General features: G+C 38.2%; 3 protein-coding genes across 4 annotated transcripts in view; 1 reads left to right on the top strand and 2 right to left on the bottom strand.

Annotated features, from left to right (window-relative positions):
* The window catches only part of tweek (transmembrane protein KIAA1109 homolog tweek), a 42,297-nt gene extending 34,598 nt beyond the window's left edge, over nucleotides 1-7,699 (bottom strand). For both annotated transcript variants that reach the window (XM_073081081.1, XM_073081082.1), the window contains exons 1-4: nucleotides 7,551-7,699; nucleotides 7,232-7,458; nucleotides 5,284-5,427; nucleotides 7-5,148 (exon numbers count right to left, since the gene is read on the bottom strand). In XM_073081081.1, the coding sequence (XP_072937182.1) occupies nucleotides 7-5,148; nucleotides 5,284-5,427; nucleotides 7,232-7,458; nucleotides 7,551-7,552 (5,515 nt within the window). In that variant the 5' untranslated portion in view covers nucleotides 7,553-7,699. The remainder of the gene's footprint in view (nucleotides 1-6; nucleotides 5,149-5,283; nucleotides 5,428-7,231; nucleotides 7,459-7,550) is intronic.
* A 501-nt stretch (nucleotides 7,700-8,200) lies between these two features.
* LOC140748292 (cilia- and flagella-associated protein 43) lies at nucleotides 8,201-22,188 on the top strand. The gene is made up of 29 exons (XM_073081085.1): nucleotides 8,201-8,437; nucleotides 9,142-9,305; nucleotides 9,639-9,737; nucleotides 9,990-10,152; nucleotides 10,575-10,785; nucleotides 10,889-11,017; nucleotides 11,289-11,476; nucleotides 11,637-11,739; nucleotides 11,985-12,233; nucleotides 12,489-12,624; nucleotides 12,955-13,118; nucleotides 13,501-13,654; nucleotides 13,970-14,197; nucleotides 14,761-14,972; nucleotides 15,327-15,473; nucleotides 15,600-15,763; nucleotides 16,105-16,318; nucleotides 16,552-16,672; nucleotides 16,765-16,883; nucleotides 17,098-17,265; nucleotides 17,675-17,848; nucleotides 18,138-18,265; nucleotides 18,528-18,722; nucleotides 19,066-19,191; nucleotides 19,326-19,431; nucleotides 19,900-20,058; nucleotides 20,658-20,771; nucleotides 21,136-21,279; nucleotides 21,506-22,188. The coding sequence occupies exons 1-29, from the start codon at nucleotides 8,361-8,363 to the stop codon at nucleotides 21,932-21,934; spliced, it is 4,785 nt and encodes a 1,594-aa protein (XP_072937186.1). The 5' UTR covers nucleotides 8,201-8,360; the 3' UTR covers nucleotides 21,935-22,188.
* Nucleotides 21,448-27,024, bottom strand: LOC140748291 (uncharacterized). The gene is made up of 6 exons (XM_073081084.1): nucleotides 26,836-27,024; nucleotides 26,644-26,758; nucleotides 26,474-26,562; nucleotides 25,588-25,723; nucleotides 25,041-25,165; nucleotides 21,448-24,509 (listed from the first exon to the last, which is right to left on the bottom strand). Exons 1-6 carry the CDS (start codon nucleotides 26,845-26,847, stop codon nucleotides 24,378-24,380), a joined length of 609 nt encoding a protein of 202 aa, XP_072937185.1. The 5' UTR covers nucleotides 26,848-27,024; the 3' UTR covers nucleotides 21,448-24,377.
* Between the last annotated feature and the right edge of the window lie 364 nt (nucleotides 27,025-27,388).

The following is a 27,388-nucleotide window of genomic DNA, read 5'->3' as shown; positions in this document are numbered from 1 at the left end:
ACTTACCAATATTCAGTGTGATGGTTGTGTCTTCACACTGTTGTTGAGAGGCTTCTATGTATACTGGTTCACCTTTCTCTGGACCTCGCTTTCGTCCAGACCCAGAAGACTGGGCCGATATTAATGCCCGAGGCCCTTTCATGATCCCAAATGATTTTTTGCTTCCTAAAGCCCTCATTGTAGGCCTATAATACAGCTGCACTGATTCTAAAGTCTTTTTAGAACTTACATATTTAGCTACCACATTTTCTATAGACACTCCGAAAAGAGACACGCATGTCAGGTCCTGAATATTGTCCAATGCCGAGAATGATATCATATCTTCAACAACAGATGACTGAATAAAAATAATATTCACTTTTGGTACTGTCAATGTCGCCTGAAGTTGATCACAAATTGTCTCCTCGTATACATTTGATTGAGGTATCGTAGCAAGTTTACATTTATCGTCCTTTTCTAACAGTATGCTAGATTCGTTTCGAGCTTGCATTTGTGGAAGCCAGTTTAACACATACTGTTTCTGTTTCAGAACATTCGAGGTCTTGACTGAAGAAATGCAGAGCAGACGTAGATGGTTGATTACTGTTATGGGATGAATGTTTGCCAGGACAGGTGTTAGGGACTCAACAAACTTCTGAGTACTTTCCAAAACTAATGGTGTTAGCATCACATCGACTTCTCCGCGCAGTTTTACAAACAAACCACTTTTACTATCACTCGTGGTCGTCGCTGTTGAAGTTGTGCTTTTATCTGTGGTATTTTCTTGGTTGTCCTGCATGCTTTGCGGCAGATCCCACCAGCCTTGAGAATATGGATGAGCCTTTATTTGTGAATTGAAGTGTGGTGTCAAATTTGTAAATGGCCCATGTTGATTTTGACTGCCATGTCCATCCTTCTTTGGAATCAATTTTAAAATGTGCACTTTTCCTTGGGCATCGAAAAAGGGAAGATATTTTTGACCAATATAAACCAAGGAACCATCCTCGGCCCTCTTGAAAAGAGGCAGCGTAAATACATCGCCTCCGGTGGGTAAAGAACATGTGGTCCAATTGCCACACTTGTACTGAGGCAAATTGTTGATGTAACTTGACATAAGTAACGGGGAGTCTACAATAGGTTTATTTGTTTGCATATGTAGGTTGACAAGAGTCATGTCTTCTTGAGAGGATATCGCCGAAATAAACGAAGTAGACGATACAGATCCACTTTCCGAATCAGGCTGGACGCCAGCGCTCAAATTGCTGATTGTGTCAGGTCCGTCGACGGCCTCGGATCGAGGAATAGATGAAGTCCATTTTTCATTAGTTATATCGTTTATACCAAAGGAACTTTTTTCTTTTGGATTACTATGACGGCTGCCAAAAGAATGCTTTAAGCTAGACGATCGACTGGGGAACATATCCTCGTCTGCTGAAAAGAAAGCTTCCGAGTGATTCTCGCTTGTGATGGACATGGTTCTCTGAACTTCTTGGTTGAGGGCTTCGTCGTGAGGCGCCTGAGAATTAAGAGAGTAGTGAGACTCAGACACAGCTACGGTGCGGGCTGGAACTTTCGGCACAACAAATGCGTCATTTTCAGATGTAATGGGCTTTTTCGTTGTTACGTTAGCGTTATCTTTAGCTCCACAACTTAATGCAAGTTTGGAATCAGACACGCTACTTTCCATTTGAGGAACATTCAAAATTGTCTTATTAAGTTTTGAGTCACTGTCGATTTTTGATGTTCCAAGCGGGACGGTAGAGTCTACTAATCGAGCGTATGGAACATCGCTTTTGGTACTCGACACAAGAACGTTGTTACTTCCTTTGCTTGCACTTGTGTACGAGAACCTTCTCGTTAAACTCCGCCTTTCGGCAGTTTGTGGCGATTTATTAAGATTTTGCGGCAGTGGGGATGGTATCAGGGTAGACACATTCGTTGGTTGCAAACATACATTAAGACTGTTGTATGGCGGAGTATGGAATACGAGGTTGCCCGGATGTAATAAGCTTTGTCCATAACCATATTCACCCGGTGATGTTTCAATTACATTAAACATTGCTATGTTTATACCTTCATGCAAATCGGAAGGGCTCGGCTTCAGGAAGTTTGGACCATTTCTGTTGGAGCCGAAAAATGCGCACCCTCCAGTACAACCACACTGAGAGTTTTTTCCTTCATTTGGCCACAAAAACCACAGTCTCTTGAACTTATCGTCGTGAAGTTTCAAAAACTTCTGTTGCACCAGATGCAGATTTTTGGGACTTTGGGGTAGTGACGATGCCGCTTCTATCAAGACCGGTCCCAAAGATACGGAACCGACACCCACCCAATTTTCGCTATCAGTTTGTTTGTTTTGACTACTGCTATTGCTGCCGTTTGAGTGATGATGGGTATTTGTTTGCATGTTTGTTTGGGTGTAGAGAGCAAACTTTAAATTTGGTAACAGTCCCGTGATACCTGTACCGAAACCAGATCCATGCAGATTGCAAAAGCTTAATCTAATTGGAGATATCCATGACTGAAGTGTTGTGTTGGAATCGGCAACATATATATCAATAAGATCAATTGCCACGCGTATCATGCGGTACTTGATTTCGTTTGGCGATGGGCAACGGTACTTCAATATAACATCTGTTTCCGGGCACATGACATTGTTTAAGCCATGATGGCACTGTTTGGTATTATTGGGAGGAACCAACTCGTTTTCACTGTCACAAATAAGCAGCAAAAATGTTTCCAATGACGAAATTACTTGATACAGCTGGGGTAATGTCATCCTCCCTGTCAATTGACCCAGTTGGAGTTCCATCATCCAAGCATACTCTACGGTATCTTCTTCCACTGATCGATTTGTGTCGCTAAAGAACCCATTTCCTCGTAACTGAAATGAGGACAGCATTAAATGGCCCTGTTGCAGAGCACTAGGAGTAGTATTTCCGTTAGAGCTGGACCGCGAAGTGCTATTCGACGAAATTAGTATAGATGGACTCAGGAGAAGTTGGAGCTTTGTCTCTCTGAAACTTTTGTCCATTTCAAAACCAAATCTCTCAATCAATACGACAGGACATGGTGGTTCATTTTCACTGCAGTTTTTCACTAAATGTGCCTGAATGTCGTGTATAATTATAGACACGGTGACATCCAACGGTCTGCAGCGGCGAGGATCGAACGGATCCTTGCCAGAATCGCTCGAGTCGTCCATGGATATATCTGTGTGTTGATTAACACTGCTTCGGTCATTCATCTTGGTTGGATTCTCGCTAGACCAGTAATATGTATCCATGTTAGGAGCTTTTTGCATGTCTGTGAACGACTGATCCTCGCCAAATATATTTTCCAGCAAATTCATAAAGCTTGTTATGATTGTCCCATAAGCTAAAAGTATGGACGGTCCTACTTCGAGTTCTACGCTTACTTTATCTGGTGGCAGTGTGGTGCGATCGAAATTATTTCCATCCATTGCCCAATTGATCTGTGGCTGTTTACGCATTCTTGGTATTCTCATTGGAGATAGAAGTATTTCTTCCTTCTCTGGAGTAGTTATGTCAGCTTGAGGTTCAGGTCCTAGTGGAGGAATAGGATGATAGTTATACCGGACGCTCAGAGCTACGATCGGGACCGACCAGCAATCTACCCATCCTTGACTTTTGACACATTTCCTTCGCCACTTTGACGCTTTTAGCCTGCAAGGCACCAGTTTCATGTTTTTATCGATGGATAGGAGAAGGAGTCTTGAAGTGTTTACTTCAGGCAAGTAGAGGCTCATGTCAACGGCCTCGCCTTGCACCCATATTTTTAACGGAATGACATCTGGTAAGAAATCTATAAAGGGGAGATCAAATGACACATCCAGTAAGTCACCACAAAAGGCAACATGATTATTTTCTTGATTGGTAGAACTGCAGTCTATCCAATTGTACTGATTACTAACTGTAACCACTTCACACTCCTTGAGTAGAATTGATATCTTCCAGGTGTAAGGAACAAAGTGTAAGATGTCGGGGCGTGATTTATTAGACCAGTCATTTGTAAGATCTTGGAAAAAGTCTATATGGGTATACACAAAATGTGCTGTCGCTTTGCATCCTGTCAGTGACAGCTGCCAACTCTGATGATGATTCCACACTAAGGGGTAGTGACACTTAACTGTGTATTCAAGTGTCTCACTTTCAGCTAAACTTCTGTACTGGAGACTCGTTGTTGCTTCTAAATGTAGTAATTGCCCTGTGATTTTCGTTGTATATCCATCTTGTAGCACAATCCATGGCAATGTGACTTCTAAATATGATCCGGCGCCGATATTTATATGGACTGCGTTGGTTTCTTTGTTTTTAGTAAAAAGAATGTCTATCGTAGCTTCGTTTAGTGTCGACAACCTAATGTCGAATGATTGCATTTGTCTTCTGTCGCCTGGCTTTGGCTGTGGAGTGACCTCTAAATTTTTGTAATTCGGTGGGAAGAAAAATTTGAATAGGTGGTCCCTCTGCCTATCTGCCCACGGCCCATAGCTAAAATCAGTACCTTTGCCGCATTTGATATCGACACCCCAGATAGGGGGTGCGGACTCTACAATATCACCATTTGCCAGTTGAAGAAGTACCGGTTGTTCCGGTACCAGTCCTGGTTCATCCATATAGAAATAAACTTCGATGTAGTTCGAGCTCATGATAACAAATCCCTCGCCCATATATCGAGGCGGCTCATCGACCATTGACGTGTAATTTGGACTCGGAGCCAACATGACTTTACAGTTTTCTGCTTTAGCTTTAACAAAGTGCATTAGGTGATCTAAGCTTGACGCGGGAGGTTTTGTGCTGTACACTAAATGCGCTTCTTCAACGCTTATTGACAATGTAGTGGGAACTAGGCGATTGCCAAATACCACTCTACTGGTGCAAACATCGATTTTTATAACGGGAATGAGATCTCGCCAAGTTCTTGCCATTGCAGCTTCAGATCTGACAGTATCTTGAGCTCTTCTTCTCTTCTCATTGGCATCGTTCATAGCTTTGTCGCGGTCCGCCGAGTCGTCCTCATTCTGTTGTTTAATGACAGGCTCTAAGCCAAATGTCTTCTCAAGTTCACTGTATAAATCACATCTGTTATAAAAATGTAATTCGAAGCCATTTAACATTATTGAGAGGCGAGTGTCCGAGTGTGATAAATCTGTAATATCACAATTAATAAGTGAGTCACTGTTAACTAAAGGATATTTATTTGAAATGTATAATATACATTATTAGTCTATTTTTTATTATAATAGTTATAGATAGGAAATTCAATATTATTGACATACTTTACCTTCTGATACATCCTTTGGCACATAGGAGCGCCACCACCTGAATATCAAGTATCCATCTTGTATGCGGAGTGTGTAGTCATAGTTTATGTAGACAATATCGCGAAACATGATCTTACCAGAGAGGGCATTGAGAGTGAAAGACCCTGAAATCAACAAAAGAATATTTATTTATTTTTTATATTTATTATAATTTTTACATTGATATTTTATGTTGTTCATATTGATTTGCATATTAATATGGGATCTGTAAGTAAATTAGCGGTAGATGTTTATGATTGTAATCTTTTTGCAGTAGGCACATGAAGTGCTTGTCCATTTTTGTAACTGTAAAGCCCGCTACACATGCTCGCGAGCATCTCCCAAGAACGCGAGAAAAACAGGAGAAACGAGAATGTGGACCCTATACGAAACGGGTTTTCCTCGCATTCTCGTGATAATCTTGCGAGAATCTCGTTGGAGCATGCTTTAGTTAAAATACAAATGTGTTGTAGCTTCCTCAACCAATTACTGGACTGGGCATGGGTAACTTCTCAGAGTTAGAGGTGTTTAGGTCATAGTCCACCACGCTACTAACTTATTGATTAGTAGACTTTATACACCTTAAAAACATTTTCCTTCACCATAATAGCAAGAGAATATTTTTTTGTACATGAACATAAGTTGGAAAAATCAAATCAAAAATATACCAGTGTAAAATATGAAGCCACAATATTAAACCTACTAACCTTGCAATGTCAAGCACTGAAGGTTATCTCTACGATCGTTATAATTGAGGTAATCATCATACTAATGGTTACAATGAAAAAACAAAATCAGTGTAAATGAAAAACATAGCAGTTTTAAGTTATCACAATAAAATCATTTTTATCTTATCAATTCACTGAATTGTTCATTGGCAACAATTTTAATGTGTAAAGTAAATAATATTTAGGCAACAATATTTTTTAACATGTCTTGCTAATATTTCCAATAAGTTGTTCCCTTCACATAGAACTCCTCCTCCCCCTCAATTGACTGGACCTATTACTGGTATATACTTGATATTTACTGATAAATAATTATCTAAAACATAATTAGATGATCTTCTTATTTCTGTATGAATCTATTTTATTTTACCTTATTGTTTATGTAGTTATAAATTGACTTTAACAAATCAAGTTAGACAATTTAATAAATATATGTATTAAACCAATCATTTTTTCCAAGCCTAACTTACTGTAAATAAACTAGTACAAAATAATACTAGATTAAGAAAAATTATTATTTTTTCACCATTAGTTTTGTGTAATTTATATTTAAAACTTTATGATAAACTGTCATGAGAGATGTAATGTAAAATGAGACGCTAAACATATTAAAGCATTGACTATAGGCTAATTTATTCAGTTTGAAGGTAAACAATGCCAATAACATTAGGAGTATTAGCATAAAATATCTTTATAAATGACATCAGTAATTAGTTTACAAATTTACAGGTACCTTCCGCTAATAAAATTTTAATTGCAAGCTGTGTGTGAAAAATAATTAGACAAAATAATAGTAAATTGTCCTAAGTTCTCACATTATTATCTTTGGTGTTCAATGCCAAATTTCTTATTAAGGAATTATGTACAATCAGAATCTATATGGTCTGCTCGTAATTATCAAACATTAGCTGTAGGATGTAATTGGAACAATGTTTATTTGACCTATGGGCATACATCTGTGAATCATCAAAATTGAATCTAATTAAATTGTTGCTTGTCTTTTTGACCCTGTCTTGAGAAAATTTGTGGTATTGATGTAGGCATAATACTATTTACATCTTATAATGACAGTCTGATACTTCTTTCTGATTTTAACAAAATGTTCAGATTCTTATTTACCATTACAATTTGAAATATAACATAAACATTTCATTAATTAAGGGCATTGTATTTAAAAAAGCAAAATTGAATGAGCACTCACCAATCTTAAAGTTTTCATCTTGGAAATAGAATCTGTTGATGAGTCTAGTGAGGATGTAGCCGAGGACGCGACTGTTGTAATATGTGATGTAGACCACCCAGAGCACCGCCGAAGTGAGCGAGACAAGCAGCAGCACAAAGTTGCGGTCCATTGTGATCTCCGCGAAATCGATTGATGACGAGTTCCATCGTTCCGCCACCGGCTCCTCGAACCCGCTCGAGTTATCCCTACGAACAAATTCACAACAATACACCCTTTGTCACAGGTCACAATACACTTCCTCAAATATCGACCAAAGCACTACGCAGTAAACACCTACATGGTAATGGAGGCCCTCACTGAATTATTTCACATCTTAAATGGAAAGCTGAATTGGAAACCGATTCGGGCACGGCGAGCATTTCTAATTAATGTTTCTTATCAATTTATTTGCAATCACTTGCCCAATACCCATCGTTTCGTTTTGACAGTTCGTTTTACTTCGTAAGTTCGTACTTTTGGTTCGCATGGATATTTTTAGTACTCTGTGGTTCGTAACACAGATTATGTAGTCTACATATTAATAGTAGTAAAAATCTAGTTAAATAAATATTGAATAAAGATAAAACCCTATTTTTCATCATTTTTAGTTATGTATTACTTCAATATATATATATATATATATATATATATATATATATATATATATATATATATATATATATATATATATATATATATATACAGAAACGTTATTATGAAAAAATACCAAACCGTTCCGTCCGTTCACGTCATATATATTTCTTACAAACTTAAGATCTATTTTCTTAATATATTTTTCTAATTTAAGATTAATTTCGTATAATATGGTTTGTACATAATCTAAATTTTATTTAAATATAATTAATTTGTAGGTTAATGTGTACTCTTGGCTTGTAAGATTCTTATTTTAAAAATCATAATAAAAATAAAGAAATGTTGCTAAGAAACGTACTTGTTTATTTACTTCAATTATATATATAAAACTATTAACGTAATGAAATAAGCAACTAAACTACTCTAAGCAATTACTCTTCTTGAATTAGGCATACATTAATAATTTAAGAGCTCTGTAATATCTACTAGATACTTTATAATATAATTTACAAATATGACCGAACATACACATGATATACAACATCATGCTGATCATGAAGAATCGGCCACTGAAATTGAACCAAAAGTAAGGTAAGTAACACATTTATTTATGTACTATATACTCAAATAGGTAAATATTGAAGTGTACAAATTCTTTAATATTTGGCTATCATGCGACATACACATAATTTATTGATAGCAAACAATTATTGCGCTTTACCTGATGTAATATTGTTTAGTGACTGTTTCTGAAAATAGCCAATCGCTATACCCTACTTTATTAATACACTATACTAACAAGTATCATGATAATGTACCAAAAAATATATTATCTACGCCTACTAATGTAGTATTAACTGGCCGAACATTTGCTTTTAATTTAAATCCAAAACATTTTAAAACACTAGTTTGCTTGGCTCGTGTCCTGGTGGAAGACTACAAATACAAGTACATTTTGAAACACCTATAACAAACCCAGCACAGCAATTGCAAGCCAACGTGGCGCCCGCTGCCCCACGTTAATTACAACTCACTTTTCGTCACAGTCACTTTTCGTTACAAATCCTTAAAAAAAATTATGTAATAGTTTCTTATAACGACTTAATAATTTCGCAAATTAACGTTGTTTAAAGTACTTAATTATAACATTACTCGGTACTTATATAATGATAATTATTTTTCAAGCTCACAATCATAAGTTGTTTTCGACCACAAAATAAAAACTAATATTTTGTGTATGATCTATGTAAGTATCTAACTATAGTGACTTTGTTTTCTTTTAAACTATGTTATAGATGGGCCATTCCGCAAAGACTGGACTTCATGACATTTGTCGGGAAAGAAATACTAGCAGTTGCACACGATATTTATATAATATTTTTAAATTTTAAGACTAATACTGAATTAGTATACGTAGCTAACGACGAGAAGAAAGGCGACGGTGTGGATGTTATAGCAGGTGTTTGTCATAGTTTTTAATTTTATTTTGTAAGTAATACAATGATTGCGCGTCTGCGAGGTTTATGCTATTGGGTCTAACTCGCAGTCAGTCTAATTCACCTAATATTTAACGGTAAAGCGATCGTCTGTGTTTGTGCATATTTGCTATTTTCGCGTCGCTGGCGCTTCGATTTTCATTAACAAGTAGGTATACTAAAAAGAACATTCTTAAAGTAATTTGCTTAAAGACAGTCAAAGACGGATGTAATTTGTGACAGCATTGAACTGAATGACTGAATGATGTATGAGTCGGTTTTAGACAATTTAAGTTTCAAATGTACTATATTTGCAGGTCATAGGACCCATTTGTTTGCATTTGCTGAGAAGACCAAGCACGCAAGAATCTTCGTAGTCAACTATCCCACATTTAACATATTAGCAGAACTAAAAGGTGATATCAATAGTTCAGAAAACATAAGTATATACCCAGAAAACATAAATACTATTATATGCCCGAAAATATTCTGCTTACAATTATGCTAGAAAATAAAAATTATCATTACTTACCTACGAATAAAAAAGATACACGCAAATGCTTAAAACTACTTATCGGTTAAATTGATGCGCAACTATATCATTTACCACACCGCTGCAACTCTGCACATTATATTTATGGTCTTCTTACTTCATGTGTATAATTCAGACATGGACGTGAACCGATACAAGGGTCTGTGCATGATGGAGTGCGACCTGATCGCAGGGTTCAGTGGGTTTCCTAACTACATGATCTCGGTGTGGAGCTGGCGCACCCACCATCGGCTACTGTCCATACCGACTGGAGTGGTCAGGCGCAATCAGATTTTTATGTAAGCTTGAATTTTTTATAAGTACCTATAGTCCGCGTAAAACTGCTAGTCAGCTCTGAATATAGAAATGAATCGCGTCACCATAGTAAATTGTATGACTACATCTGCTCGCAACAACTTCAGAGAGGACTAGCAGTTTGGCGCGGAGTATACTTGATCCACGTTACTCAGCAATACCGGTGTGATTTTCGATTTCTTTCATTGGGAGCCACGGTTCAACATTAAATCCAGAAACAAATAAAATCACGCAAGGAATTATTTATCACATACTTGACATACATTTCTGATAGTCCTATAAAAATACGTTTTGAAAGGTGGGTGAGAATTCACCAAACTAACCTAACACCAGCGTGAAGAACTATGACATATTGTTCATCCAAAAAATTGTTATTCATAATACCTACATCATTGCTATCTACTAGGTCAAGCCGTTCACACATGTTGATTTGCCAATGCTGGGGCGAGGGTTTGATCGTGTGGGAGGTGGCGCAGTGCTACAAGCGGTGCCTAATGATGAAGAGAGCCAAGGAGGAGGTGACGGGCTGGGAGGTCTCGGACCCCCCTTTAGTGGGCGTCTGTTGGAGTCTCGAAGGACAGTTGTATGCGATAGATGCTCAAGCCACTTTATATAGCGTAAGTAGTCCTTTTAAAAATAGGGCATTCAGCCAATTGCTCTTTTCTAGATTTTACACCAATTAATTCAACCAACACAGTAATTCATTAATTGTTATTGCAGCTGTTATCAGATGGTATAGGAATGTTGACTAATGTGGAGTGGTCAGAAGATCTTAATGGTTCTGCAAAGCCTTCAATGTGCTCTTTTCATCACGGCATCCTGATTTATGGTCCCGATATGTGTCTTCGAGTAAGTTTTTTTTTGATTTGATGCTGATTTTATTTAAATGATGATAATTGTTCATGTACCTCCTTATGTATCTACATATCGCTTAGATAAACAGTGTAAAGTAATTAATATGCAAATCTAAAATTTTATGACTTTTGATGAACACTTAGTTTGCAAATAAATATTTATACCAAAAAGTTATTTAAGGCTTAGGTAAGTTACAAAAATAATAAAAAAATACATACCTAGTATTTTTTATGAACAATGAGCTTAAGACAACAATTGGATGCAGTCGTTAAAGAAACACGATGGCAAGTGGCAAGTGGTGTGGAAGTACTCGCCGCAGGACGAGGTGGAGCGCCTGCTGTCCAACGCTACTTCCGAGGAGGCCGCCATGTGGACGACCAACGGATTCGTGTACAAGATCGTAGGGGAAACAGAAGACAAGATTGATGTTAAGCTCTTCACTTTCAAACAAAGGTATTTTAAATAAATTGAAGTAAGTAGCAACGAGCAACTGTAATGACTTCCACATCTTTGAGAACTACGAAGAGAAACGCGAGTTGCTAAATATTATTACAGTTTTGAAAAACTCTTAATTTTTCCAATGAATTCTGGTGTTAACCTTTTATTATTTCAGGAATATTACCAAAATCCAATTTATAGCTCCGGATGACACGCACCTCGCGACTATCAACAATAGTGGCGTTCTTTGTATTTACGAAGTTTTTACAGCTAAATTTGTAAGTTTATCCTATTCACATATTTACGTTCGAGCGTTCCATAAAATTTATTTAAAATTTACAATCATCTATTTAGACTTTTATGAGATGAATTTTCGAAATTCCTTTCATAATGCTTAAATATTTTTTATGGAACTTCTATTTAAAATTTCTGATATTTTAAATGATTCTTGACCTGTCGTAAATTTTATGAAGTAGAAATAAAATGGCTATATAATTTGAAGTTAACCAGAAAGAAATTCCAGGTCCTCATGAAATACATCGAAGGTAACGACATCTCGTTCCAAGCGAGTCCGGTGGACCCGCTGCTGGTGGTGTTCGGCGAGGTGGGTCAGAACTACGGGCTGGCGCTGTTCACGTTCGAGGGCGGCGCGCTGCGCAAGGCGGGCAGCATGTGCCTCACGCACCAGATCGTGTCGCACGTGGTCTTCTCCCCGACAGGCAGGGAAATGGTCGCCGGGGCCATGTCCGCTGGACACATATTTATCTTAAAGGCAGGCTTTTCGGCTGATACTTTCTTTCAGATACTCATGTGCAATACTTAGGATTCAGAGCCGTAGAAATTGTGACATCAAGAATTCAAGTACTTAAATGTGAAAAATATTTCAATTTTTCCAAGGTATAGAACTGCTTAGAGATTGTTTACGCATCATTTCTGAATCTTGTTGATTTTTAATCGTGTTTATAACGTTCATGTTTTGTTTTCCTCTATACCTTTACTTACCTTTTTATATCATTTACCTCTACAGTTATCGGAAGATTATAAACTAACGTTAGTAAGATACACGGAGCTTGGCAGAGGCCTGGCAGATTGTTTCCTGATGAAGGTTGGGGAGGCGATGCGAGTGTTTAGTCTTGTGCTGTTTTCCGATAAGTATTCCATGGGTAAGACGCTTTTTACAAACAGAGTGTAGCACAGACAGATAGACATAGTGGGCACTTGTAGAATTTATTCTGGCCTTATCTTCTGCGACTTAATAATTCTGCGACTGGGAACAGTTTGAAAATTCCAATCATTATCATAAGTTCGTTAAATCGTATTGCCGAGCTAGCGGATGAAAAACTGTTTCGTCATCAAATATGCGACTTTAATGATTAACGCAATGGTTGCCTAGATGTTTCAATTTAAATGCACGCTTATCCCTAGAGCAAAAACAAATAGTTTATTACACAATAGCCAACAATTTCTTGAGCTGTACCTATTGTTCGGTAAAGGCGAGCGCATAATCTGCATGAACGCGGACACGGGCAAGGACAACAAGTTCGCGGGCAAGATGGCCGGCCCCTACACGCGCCTGCTGCCGCTGCGGCAGCGGGACACCGGGCTCGCCGTGCCGCACCTCTCCGGCCAGCTACACGTCATCAACTTGTCCGGCGATGTGAGATCGAGCATTAAGTGTTTCAGATCTTCATTTACGATTCATTAGTATCCTTGGGATTTTCTCTCAGAAAGAACAGTTCAAGCACTATTGTACCATGTTGATTACGTGAAATTTACTCGTACTCGTAGTTTAGTCATTGTTTAGTACTCACTGCCGACCAGGGTATCTCTGATTAACCCCTACTAAATTCTTCTCGAAGATCTTCTACAGATAAATTCCTTTCCTTGAAATAATTTTTATAAATCTCTTGGCTTCTCACTTTTGCTAGAACTTAGCAGCAGTCCCATGCAAATGTAAGACAGAAGTAGATTAAGCGGTAATATCAGCGTAATCGTTACACGATTGATTTTACTTATTTAAACTTATCATATCACTTCAGAAAGGAGTGACGGTGTCGGTGAAGATGGGCTCGATGTTCGAGTCCGGGCACGACCTGAAGCAATACAACGCGTTCTACAATTCTAACGCGCTGCTCACCTTCAGTTATGATGGCACCGTCATCTTGCGCCAACCAACCGCACCTGAGGAGTACGGTATGATGCTTAAAGCGAAATTATTAATCCAATTCTTGTTATTATTGTGACATGTCATGTTACTGTCCTTACGTTATTGATATTGAATAAACTTTGAAAAGTTGCTATTACGTATTAAGTTGTGATTGTTTTGTCTAAATCTTTAAGGCTAAAACAACAGCTAGTTTTCTTGCTATTATTTTGTTATAGTAGAATCAGCCACATTAAATCTTATATACTTACCTATATATGATTGATCGTTTATCTTCTTTAATTTCTTATACTATTCCTACCTTAGCTTTTTTAAGTACACAATCTAGTTACCGTATCCTCCAGAGATGAAGCTAATAGTGTCCCACCGGTACGAGCGCGGCGTGCAGCAAGCCGTAGTGGACGGCGCGCTCGGCTGCGTCGTGCACCTCGCCGGGAACGGCGCGCTCGCCGCGCTGCGCCTGCCGCCGCACCGCCACGACGAGCAACACCTGCAGCCGCACCACCAGCCGCCAGAGCCAAGTGTCTTCGAGCGGGCCAATAACGTGCTCACTATCATTAATTATTCTGATAGTAAGTATGCATTACACTATGTTGTGTTTGAAATATTGCATTCTTTTGCATATTTAATTTAGCGTCACTCGACAAGCATTGCTGTGCTATGCCATTCCCTGAAGCTACATAATGTCAATAAATGCAGGTTCTAATATTGATCTCATTAAACGACATAAACATTGAATTTACTTTTCTTTATTTTCAAATAAATATTTATTTAAATAAATTAAGGCTTTTTATGTAATATAGGAGTAGCAGACGAGCATGCAGTCCACCTGATGGTAGTGGCTCATGGACATCTGTAATCAACCCCAGATAGGATTAGATATTCCTACCTGAGGTCGGCCACATATGCGCTGCTACCCCTGAGGATTAAGCTTCGAAAAACTATGTCTCCCTTACCACTTCCTTCAAACCAGAACACAGCAGCGCTTAACACCGCTGTTACAAGGCAGAAATAGGTGTGCCGTCGGAGTCGAATCACAAAGGGTTCACCACCACCTTCAATTCCAACTATTGTGCTACTGTATAAAGCAATCTAAACAAGAACACATTGATACGCTTTGCCGCTACTCACTTAGAGAACTACCTGGAGCAGCAGGAGGAGAGGAAGGTCCGCGAGGAGGCGGCGGAGGCGCGGCGCGCGCGCGAGGACGTGCTGCGCGCGTTCGACGCGGCGCGGCTGCGGCTCGTGCGCCTGCTCGAGGAGAACCTCGCCGCGCCGCCGCTGCACCGCCTCTCGCTCGCCGAGTTCAACCTGCACCTCGAGCACAAGAAGGAGAGGAACAAGCAGGTCACTCCTACCGCGTGGTTGAATATGAAGTTGCTGGAACCAGCATTAATCCACCGGGAGGGAGTCCACCCTGGTGGGACCAGCGCACTTATTTTTTACGGGCCGCAATTGTTCCGTTTCAACGGAAGAAAATTTTTGAAGACTAAGATGCATTCTTCAAAAAAGCCAATGCGTGTGTGATTGGTATACAAATAGGTACTGAATTAAAAAATAACCTTAAATTTAGCCTTCGCTGATATCACTACAAGTGGTCGACATCTAACCTAACACAGATGCTTTATCGCACTTTTCCAAATTTGTTCAATACAAAATGTTTGACATTAATATGCATTTCCTTGTCCTCTCTTGCTTTAGGCGGAAAAAGAACGGGAACAAATCCGTCTAGAGACCGAAGCTCGGATCCGTGCTCAGGACAAGGTGACGGAGTGGATCCGCAACCGCTGCTGGGACACCATGCTCACGCCACGCGTCAAGCTCTTCGCCATCTTCAGCCACTACCAGGTTACAACTAATTTTATACTGGAATTACATATCAACATCAGCTTATGGAATTCAACTGCTGATCTGAATAAGACAGAAGCCTTCTCCACACTCTTGGTAATTCTTATAAAAAAAACACCAAAACAGGTGGAGAACTACGCAGTGCTCCCGACGCAGCGCGAGAACTGGCCGGAGCTGCAGCAAATCGAAGCACTCCGCAGTATCGAGATGGAGAACGACGAAGACCTTTTCCGGCCGTGGGAGGAGCCCCCGCCGCCGCCCGCCGTCGAGGAGGCGCAGTCACAGATACAGTGAGACCAGCGATGCTCTTGTGACATAGTTTGATTTCCAAGGATGCTATGTAGACTTATGAACTGATTCTCAATTTAATGGAGACTCTCGCAAGCCCAATCTGACTTAAACGTAACCTGTGGTATTTTAATGGCCTTTATCTTATAATACGAGCATCTAAATTTCCTATCGATATTTATAGTGATCTAGTTCTAGATATAGCGATCTATAGGCCGTAACAAGTGGGTCAAAAAACATTAGTAATTTCATATGCTTAAGGATGAGTTAGTAGTGTAATTTATGTATTTATCTTGAAAACTTACAGGTTACTTAGAGGAATAATCACATATCAATTGTACAGGCCTCTAGAATCGGTAATATCGATGCCGCGCAAGAGCTTGGAGAGCCAGCTGATGTTGGAAATGATGGAGATGACGGAGGAGGAGGAGATGTCGGAGCCGTACGTGCTGTCGGGCACCAACGCGCACAAGTTCGTCACCATCCCCACCTTCATGATCCCGCAGACGCTCGCCTTTAGCTTCCTGCAGATGGACTGGTTGCAGCATATTGTTAAGGTATCAGCGAATTAATAAGCTCTATCTATAACAACAGTCACGCAGAGACAAACATACTCACCCAGATAAGAGTTTTTTTAATGTACTGTATTATTTGTATATTAAAAAAATAAAAGAGTTTCACTATATTCGTCGCTGGAATCTAATGTTTTTTTCAGGTGTTATATGACTATCAGCTTATTAGATTTTCAGGAGAAGTATAACAGATGAATATAAAAATTGTAATTTTTCAGTTGAACGTACAAAACATGCGGCTATGGTTTAATAAACAATTCGATGATCTTATGAACCAGAAGAAAAGGGAAGTCGGGTTGGTCGAGGAGAGGAATGCACGCTTACGATTTATCATAGATGGTAAGATAATCGTTTTTGAATCAAATTGAAATTTAAATTAGTTCATTCCAGTGAGTAAGAGACGATATTCAATGATTAATTTCCTTTTCTAGAATTGAATAAATTATCCGATCTACGTGGCAGCTTCCATCACCTTAACATGATGATCAACGACCCTGAATGGCGCCAAGAGGAACAGCCTCATAGACTCATCAAAGTTGATCCTGAAGAGGTTTGTAGATAACGTTTTAAACATATTTCTATCTGTACTCGTACGTCTGTACTCGAATCATTTGTATTGTAGGTATTATTTTAAAAGTAAAAATTTATTCATAAATCGATCGAAATTCTTTTTAAATAACTTTTGTTATTTAGTAATTTATGTGTTTAATTAAGTAATCGACAAAAATATCAGCTTTGTTGTAAACATACAAGTCAATATCCAGTGCAGCATCGAGCCGTACGTGAGCCCGAGCCAGGTGGTGATCCCGCCGCCGGAGCCCAAGCCCAAGGACGACTTCCGCGAGCGCGCGCTCATCGACATGATGGACGGCGTGCTCGAGAAGCTGTGGCACGAGGAGATCAAGAAGCCCATACCGATGCCCCAGTGCATGGTGAGCTTGGAAACCTTTCTACATAGTAATAGGAAGAGAAAATAATTGTTATTTAATAAGTAAAAAGTTCTCAACGGTCAACAAAGCTTTACCAATCCACTTTCAGCCGGAATTGTTAGTCACAAAAATGTATGCTTCTATATTTTGGAAGGTTAAGCAGTCCTTTCCGATGTTTTTTATTGGATTACAGTCATAAAACTTTCACAGGCCATAATAGTATCATATGGACAGTTCTAGTACATCTGTATCTTCTTCCATCACTCCGCAATTTAGTTGCGTGTTGGAGAACATTTGATGTCTCTACCAATAATAGAGAGATTTGTCTTCAGTAGTAGGCTAAAAACAGTAGCAGTGAGTGAAGCAAATAAGGATTTCACCGGTTAAAGAATAATTATTTCTTTCCGTGTAGTTGGAGAAGGATCCGGAGCACTTCAACGAGGAGGACCTGCGGTACGTGTTCGACTACGAGGCGAAGGTGGCGTTCCGCTGCGAGGAGCGCGACAAGTACCGCAAGATGCTGCACGCCGAGTACGCCAAGCTGGCGCAGCTGCTGGACGAGGGCGTCGTTAAGTTTAACCAGAAGGTTAAGTTTAAAATTATTGAATTTCACAGGAGAATGAGGATGGAATGTTGTAATATTTTGGTCCATAGGACTTTTTTTCCATTAGAACTTATGATGATGAGATGCAGAACTTATGATGATGAGATGCTTTTGCATCTTTGCATCAAGTTCGTATCAAGTAGCTTACTGGATCTGCTTAACAAGACAAAAAGAACAATTTAAACACGGGAGAGTTAGCTGGACTAGCATAGTTACAATAGTGTGCCGTATCTTCAAAACGTAACATCAGATAATCTACTCTGTTTTTCAGGTGAAAGAAATGTGGCTTATGAAATTAAGAGTAGATTCTGTAATCGGCCAAGAAAATATCAATTTAATGCGACTACGCAGGACCAATTTAGATCGTGTCGAGATGGCTGAGAAATTAGAAGAAATGAGGTAAGTATCAACGATTTTACGTTAATACTTGTAATTGCATTAAGGACTTCCGATCTTTTTTTCGAGCTGTTCGAGGAACTGAATACGTCCGAAATGAAAAGAATAATTCATTGATATCTAAGTATTAACAAAAAATCTTACAAAACACTAATTTATCTTCTTACTTATAGATAAACTTGAAATAATTTACGAAATAATTGTTCGAGTACGTAGCTTGCGATTCAAATAACTTATTCAATCCATTCATCGAGGCATGTTCCAGGGAGGACATCGCGAAGTACGAGTGCGAGGTGGAGGCGCTGCAGCGCGAGCTGGCGCTGGCGGGCGCGCAGGCGGAGGACGCGCAGGCCGCGTACGACGCGCTCGCCGGCAAGGACCGCTACATGGACCGCACCTTCAAGAACCACTTCGCTGACCTCTCGCCCATCATCGTCGACCAGTGCTACAAGTTCTTCAAGTTAGTGGCCGCAGAGAATTTGACAAACTTTTGCTGTTCTATGAATCCGCAAGCGAGTTAATAGCTTATATTCCATTACTCGACACGGATCTTCCCTGACGACTAGGAGTCCTGAAGCTTTTTCATCGTACTTCTCGAATGCAAATTGATGATGACACCCAATGACCGATGTACATAGATTTAAATTAAAATCCACCACCTAATTGTATATTGTGTCATCTTTTTTCATTTTGAGTAATTAATGAACTAAATAAATCAAAATTTCATAAACCAAAACTTATATAAGTACTCGCACTTAGATACTTCGTTATAAGTTTATAATGAAAACGATATTTTTTTACAGGAAACGTCCAAAATGGCAGCAGCGAGCGTCAATGATCCCAATAGTGCTGTACGAACTGGCTACAGCTATACTCACTGGGGTCAAGCCGCCACTGCTTCACGCTGACTGCGTAGACTTCTTCAAAGGGTGATTTCATTACTTTCAAATACAAACAAAGCTACGAGCGACCTGTCCATTTCATGTTATGTAGTCACTACACGAATAATATGTGTAATTAATCTGAAATATTAAAATATGATAAAATTCTGTTTGTTTTCCAGGGTGGAGCAATTGGACCAGATTAGCAACATGCCACCCGTGATGGATGAAGGGCTGTGGGCCACTATGTGCAAATTGAGACGAGCCAAAATTGAGAATGAAATAAGAGTTTGTTTTATTTTATATTAAGTAATTAAAAATATGTATGTAGGAAAGACAAAGAAATTAAAAAAATCGATGTAACATTTATGTATGTTATGTATAGGAAATTAGGAACAAAAATAGTTCTTTGGAAGAGAGAACAGATTTATTTCTGTAATGATACTGATTTTTTTAGCAAAGATTAGTAAAGATTTTCAAGTTTTCTTCCGGTTGGTAGATATCTATATTCACAGTCAGGGACAGTTGGATATAGAATAAGATAAAATGTGAAACGTGAATATTCCTAGAGTGAAGGGAGTTTTAGTTAAGGATTATGGATGGATGGATAGATGGATGTCATCATTTTCTTGTATTTTTCTCAATGAGGATAAGCATTCTGCAGTATACTTCAACGTTCGACTAGGGTGGAACCTTCCTTCATTAGAACAACGGTCACCTGGTGTGTTGTGTGTACATGTGTCCGTGTTATGTCAGATGCGCGCGGTGGCGCAGGAGATGTCGTACGTGGAGAGCGGCGGCGGCGTGTGGCGCGCCGCGCTGGCCGCCCGCCGCGCGCACCTGGCGCGCGCGCGCGACCGCCTGCACGCGCACCGCCGCCGCGCCGAGCACGACGCGCGCAACAAGACCGTACAGGTAGGTTACTCACTGCATCACAGAAACTGGATGCTCAAAGCCGAAACTGAACAGATTATTCGGCTATCACCACGTTTAGCCGTAACCGAAACTTTAAAAACCCTATAAAGTTGTTCCATGTTCCAGATTAGCTAAAGTAAATAATATAACCATTTTAAAACTTTAAATCTAAGAACAGCGGGGGCCACCGTCCTAGTTTATCATTATTTATAAATTTAATGAGGGAAACAGTTAATAAAATAACATTGTTTAACGTCTGACAATAACTTACAACTCTAAATTCTTATAAATCAAGGCGAGTCGCTACAGACGTGGTACACTAACGCCGTCCGGAATTAAAGTGAGTCGATTCAATGGCCGCCAAGCTCCCATCAACACTACGCTTCGCTAAAAAGAATGTATTTGAGGGTAGTTCGTCACTCTTGCCGTTGAATTTATGAAAACGCCTTCAAGTTTGTGGTTTCAGTTTGCATTACTTTACATAAATAAACAACTTTCAAGTTTAAACTTTAAAATTTATAAAAAATAAATAAAGTAACCAACCAAACCAACCAAAAATATAACACGATTTTTTTTTATTAAAAATAAGCAAATTGCAGCTAGTATTGCCAGCGGGGCAGGTGGAGATCACAACTACAGGCCATTTCGAAGACTTTGAAGATGCTGCGCTCATCCCTCGCGAAGATATCGACAGGATCAATGAAGTCATCCTGGTAAATTCATCTACTTTAAGTTTTAAAACTTGGCAGATATACTTAGTTAAGACTATAGCTGTTATTTCCCAAGGTATAAAGTGATAAGCAAATACGTACAATTATGGAAGAAGTGATAAAATACTTATAAAATGCCACCAAGAAACAAAAGTGGCAAAAATTTTCTTTTCTTTTTTATTCAAAATGAATTATTAATTACTATTGACAATCGTTGCAATGGGTTTACTTTGAATAGAGATTCCACGTCTTTCTCCTCACAATACAGATACAAAACTAGTCACAGCTTTAGAAAGATGAATTTAAGCAGAAAACCGTTGACAAAGTTTGTTACATACATTTCGGTTTATTTATTGTACTTTTACAGAGAGTGGGTGACTTGAAGTTAAGCATGATGCGCAAACAGATGGATTTCCGTAAGGGCATCCTGGCGAAAGAGTGGGAGCACGCGCAGATGCGCATGAAGCTGCGCCACATGGAGCAGGAACTGCAATCCTACCGCCGCCTTAAGGTGATATACTTATGATTTGAATTATTTGTGAAAATGTCTAAGTAATAAAAAAAGGTGGTAGTCTCAGGATCCAAAAGAATTTACACTCAATCCCCAGTACGAAACAGAAAGTCATACTGGAACCTATTATCGAGCAGGTCACTGATGTTTCATTAAAAGAAATCGTGGTAAGGCATAAAGTTGTATTCGCAATAAAAATTTACAATAATAAATTTCAAACTTCCAGGTACCAAAAGAGTTGCAATATTACCTTAAAAACAAGGAACTCGGTTACACGGACGAGATGGACTTCGTGCGAATGGAGAAGGAGATGGAAGCTTCCAAGGTCTCCGTCAACAAGATCCTCTCGGAGCAGATCCGGAGGGTCGAGGAATTGGAGCTGAAGATCACCGCGCTGGAAGCTCAAGCCTCGAAATTGGAGCAGTTGATAATCAGCCTCAACGTGAAGGTTTCTGAGAAGAGGTTGAACGAGGATCCTCTAGAACCTATACGGATTCGTAGGATCTTCAAGAAGAGAATGGAGACGTTAGTGTGCCGTAGCCAGTTAATCCGCGAGGTACAAGCCAACCATACGACCATTGTTCTGTTACAGACCGAGTTGGAACTGCTACGCTTGAAGACGTACCCCACTCTGGCCAGCTATCGAACCCTTTAAATACAGATACTAGGCTATAAAATTTGGTTCTTCCTGTATGTAAAAAGTAATACTACATATTGAAGTACCTCCTTACTACATATTTTTGCAGTTCTATACATAACTATGAAGTAGTATTAGTAGGCATGTGTAGGTACTATTGCACGTTCATAATTATTAACTTTCAATTGCCTTCTGGAATATTCTTATGTTAAAGGAGTTCTTATGTATACCTAAGTTTATTTTTTTATGAATAAAGATTGATTTAAGTTTGATTTTATTTTTAATTGTTGTTCGGTTAAGAAATGTAAATAATGGTTGGTAATATTCAGTAATTTAATTCATTACAAATAAACATCCACTTACAAAAACATTGACTATAAACATTTTAAATTTCAGTTTCAAGTATACATGAGTAACTATGTATTATTATAAATTATAAAGTTATTCGTCACAGGTTAGTTAGTAGATTTAAAATGAGCAGAAATGATTTAAATCGGTGTACATAAAATTACTAAACCGTCTTTAAAGTATCAATTGAGCAAAGAAATGAGTACAGTCATTAATAAAAATACTACGTACACAAAATACGTACAAGAAAAATAGTAAACCAAACAAACTTGTTTAAAACACAAACAATAGCAATCAGTCTTACTTACGACTGCAATAGATCAACATTTATAAACATGATACAAATGCGGTAAATGTATACATTCATAGCATTAGCTGCACACTAACATCTATAGGCTCTGTAGCCCTAATAAATAGTGAGGGGACGCACAAAGAAGCACAGTCGCGCAACAACATCCTAGATTTCCTTTAAATACATAGACATATTAGAAACGCAACAGACAGAGCAACATTTAATATTTGACTAGAGGCTATATAAAAACTACTTTTTTCTATTTAAAAGTACGTCCCTTTGTTTTCAATATTCAACTCTTCTATTCAATTCGTAATTTGCTATTAATATTATATTATACTTCTATAAAGCCAAACAAAAGACAGCTTCTCACTGCCCTAAATTTTATAAAATAATTAACAAATATTTAAATAAACCATCTTCAATATTGTTGGAATATTAATAAATATATAATTTATTTATTCTAACATGTTCGTACGCGACTGTACTGTATGAAATCTATAAATATTAGGATTAGGCCACAATTTCGTTATTAAATTATATCACATGATCAATAATCACAATCTTGCCAAAGAAAACTAAGATAAAATTTTAGTAAGTTACAACAACATTACAATGAGAAGGATTTATAGAACTTCTGAATTTAGTATGCGTTTGCAAGCACGACACTTTCTCGAATTGGAAAATTTAATGACTATTTGCGTCCAGTATATACGCCGCTTGTCGGAAGCTTTATGAGCAGTTTGAAAATGTTCGATACAAGATAAATACCTTTCTTCACAAAGCGCTTTGGAGCGGAATGATGGAGTAGGTAGGTACCTATGCTCCAGTCCCCCTTAGAAGTGTCCGTGCTCAAAAGAGGACTATGAACAGGGCGGCAGGAATTTCTTATTTCAAGTTTTTAAATAAACTATTAACACTACATAGAAGAACCTTTTTACGTTTAACATCTCGAAGATATCCCAAGTCTTGTCCACACAAAGAAACGCATACGAAATCCTGTTTGTTACAAGTATTTAACTGCATACATATAAGTATTAGTATGATAAACAGCTTTTAATACTGATAGAGATATCAAAAACCCTTTACAATAGTATATTATTTATCTATGGTGATATGTAGGAATTTTACGAATCTACACGTGATACATGCGACGGTGATGCGGTATAAACACATCTAATTATCTATCTACTTTCACATACATTACTTCTTTAACTTCCAATGAATGCGAGACATTCTTTCAAGTGTGAAACTAAACATTTTATTAACAAGTACCTACCGCATTACCTTCGCAAGTGTAACTGATTTAGCGTTTAATGTTCTAATTGCTCGTAATTAGATAGATGGAAGTATTAAGGAATGTCAAAAAGCCAGTAGAAAATCTATGAAATTACAATATTTGTATAGATTTTTTTTCCCTCTAATCAAGTTCACTTTCCGTTAGGAAGTCAGAAATGATGACTATGTTACTTACTGAGGGTGGTAACAACAGATGATGACATAAATTACTCTCTTGAGTGTCTTGAGTCGCATACTCGTCTACGAATATCGTCCTATTAAAGGCATAAATTCTTCTAGAATTATGCTCCAATAAACAATACTTACATACTCCAATTCTCAATAACAATTCCAATTCACAATGCGCTAATTCTCTCATTAGCTTATTAGACCAACAATATCCACAATATGACATTCCAATTTAATCATTGGTCCATTAGTCTAGTAGATCAAAAGTCATAAGATGACGTGCCTTAGTTGTGGTAGTTAGCTAGCTGAGATGGCATGACCAGCTCATATGAGGGGCTCATGTTATGTGAGGAGTTAGAGAGCAGTGCGCTGGTCGTATACGATGACCGCGTCGGCGTCGAAGAACTGGCTGTGCGACTTGCTCAGCGCGATGATAGCCGCGTGCTCACTGCGCATGCGGTTCTTGTACTTCTTGCTCAGATTCACCTGATCAACGAACACATTAATGTTATAATAATTTACTAAGAGGTGTCAGAGCGAATTATTGGATCTTGAAAAAAAATCCTGTGACTGATATTAAAAATACCATAAAGGTTCTGTCAACCGCAAACATCGAATAAACAAACAATACTTCATAGAAACATAACAATGACAAAGTGATTTTCAGTACCTACACAATAGTGAAATATAGGTAACTTTTGCCGGTATTCAAAGCAAATAGAATCTTCCTTGTTCTATTAAATAAACTAAAAATCAAATATTTTAAAATAACAGACGAAAATAACATTTTTTTGTATCAACGTAACATCGACAAAACATTTTTTTTTTATATTTGAGCCCAACGATATGGCACACGTACTACCTGACGGAAGGAAAGTAGTCAACATCGCCTATAAACATTTGCAACACCAGAGGAGTCGCCAATGCATCGCCGCATAAAACGTAACCAGTTAAACAGAGCGCAGCCAGGTCGGTCATATATAGCACGAGTGACCGATGTAGTATGGTGTTTGTTACCTTAGCGTATAGCTGGTGCAGGTCGTCCTCGGTGGAGAGCGGGCGCGGCTTGGGACGCAGGAAGGCGGGCAGCGAGCGCGTCTTCAGCGCGTCCAGGCTGGCCGCGCCCTCCAGCTCGTCCAGCACTGCCGGTATACCGCATATGTAACTAAAGGCTTAACGTGCCGATTTTCTTTAAAGGTAAGCTCCATTCCAAGGCTAATAAGGGACATGTGCAGGACTTAAAATTCTTACTCTGCAATCTCGAATGCTGAAGTCAACTATAGAAACAGTGCTACCTCTGAGGGCTAAGTACCTCGGCGTAAAAGGACGTGTTAAGGGAGATATTTAACTTAAGTATACTTTTTAATACTTCCTTCTAATGAAAGAGAAGTAATATTTTATAGTAGACATAGGTGTAGTAGTGGATAGATTTTACCACTTTTATGATGGTAACTCTACTACATACTCGTCAATTACAAAGTTGCTATAAAATAAGTTGTATAATACAGATTAATAGTAACTTCTACAACGCGGTACAGCTAATAATAGTGTAAGCATGTCGTACTGCCGCTGGAGGCGTACTGCAGCGCGGCGGCGTGGTCGCGCGGGCTGTCGGGCACGCGGTTGACGTAGCCGTGCGCGCGCCGGCACTCCGCGTCGCCCGCGTAGCTCGCCGGCCGCGCGTGCCGCTGGATCTGCACCTGCCACCCGGGGGAAGAGTTAGAGGGACCGGTGTCTCCCTTATCGAAGCAGGACAAGAACAAATCCTAAAACAGGAGGACCTTTTTTGCCCACAAATTTCAAACTATTTATTTCAGACCAGCGGTCCAGGGCATATCACTGTCCTCATACATCATTGATGTTGAATAGCCTTAACAAAGCTATATCTTTGCCCAAAACTTACAAACACTATAGATTCAACCAATTCAAATAACTAGGCTTCGCCTAATGAATTTATAATTTAATTTATAACTCCAATAACTACAAAACAGAATAGAAAAGAGAACATCAAAAATGAAAAAAATCTTAAACCAATATATCTTAGCCTATTTATCACAACAGCAAATTACTAGAACTACTTGGTATTTTTTTAAAACATTTATATTTTCTTATTCATGCATTTATATCACACAACACACTATACAATATGTTTATATTAATTATTATAGAGTAGTTTTACTATGTAATTTAAAAGTAATGTAATTTAAATATCCTATAGGTAAGTTTTATACATCTACTAAATCAACATTATGTTTCTTGGGTGTTTTATGAGATATAAATTGTCTTATATATGTTGTATGCTGAATTTCAGATTATTACAATAATATGTGCATAACAATTATTTTCAATTATAAAAAATTATATAATAAATAAGGTATAACTACGAATAATATGGACTGAACAAAATTTTTATAGTGATACTGTGTCTCACACTATATACCTACTCTTACCTCTGTATGTTTAGAAACTCTAAAACTTTCTGGGTTGTTATAGCCATGGCCTTCCTTGATGGTATAGTTTTCCTTTAGGTATTGCTCGTCTGAAAAATATATTTAAGGTATATAAATTTGTCATCGATTCAACATTTTACCGTTTACGTATCTTTGCAATTTAAACTCACCAAACGATTTCTGGTGTCGCGGCATTAGGCGGCAGTAACATATAACAATTAAAAGAATGATAACGCCACAAATGCCGCCAACAAGCCAAGATAACCAAACAATTATAACGCGACCCTGCCAACAAACAAACAATGCAGTAAAGTGCACAGCTGTCCCTCTTACTTTATCGATCCATTGCATTTCGCCCGTACCTGCAGAAACATTTCAATTTCTACCACGAAAGCGAAAAGCGCTCCTTTTTGATCCCTTACTTAATTGATTTCCTAACATTTTACCTTCTTAATTTATCAAACTCTACTTAAATCTAATAAAACTATGATAAATACTATAAGAAAATGATAAGGTGCTAATTATAGCCCTCTCATTTTTTGACTTTTTAAACATGCGCGGCTTTTGCGACTGCGCGTTGCTGCCGGTTAATAATCGTCCAAAAATTGTCTGTATTGTGTTATGTGATAATTTTATTCCAGGTTGTCTTAAGGGTTAGTTATGTATTTTACTATGTAATATACGTCTTATGAAAAGTTATGCAATAACTTCTATAAATAATTCAAATATTCTAGTACAATTAGAATTATTTTATAATTATAAAAATATTTCTGAACGAAATACGTTTCATCGCATCCATAATCTAAATTATGATGTTATATGATATGATTTTTTACATACTTGAAAATAAGTTATTTAAGCTGATATAAAATAAAAAAAGTAAATGTAACTTATAATTTCATCACAATACAATAG

This window comes from Epargyreus clarus, unplaced genomic scaffold, assembly GCF_041222505.1.
Source record: "Epargyreus clarus isolate Ecla_fem2 unplaced genomic scaffold, WU_Ecla_fem_2.2 ptg000015l, whole genome shotgun sequence".
Lineage (NCBI taxonomy): Eukaryota > Metazoa > Arthropoda > Insecta > Lepidoptera > Hesperiidae > Epargyreus > Epargyreus clarus.
The sequence above is the reverse complement of the archived record's forward strand: the minus strand, read 5'-3'. Positions and strand labels throughout refer to the sequence as shown.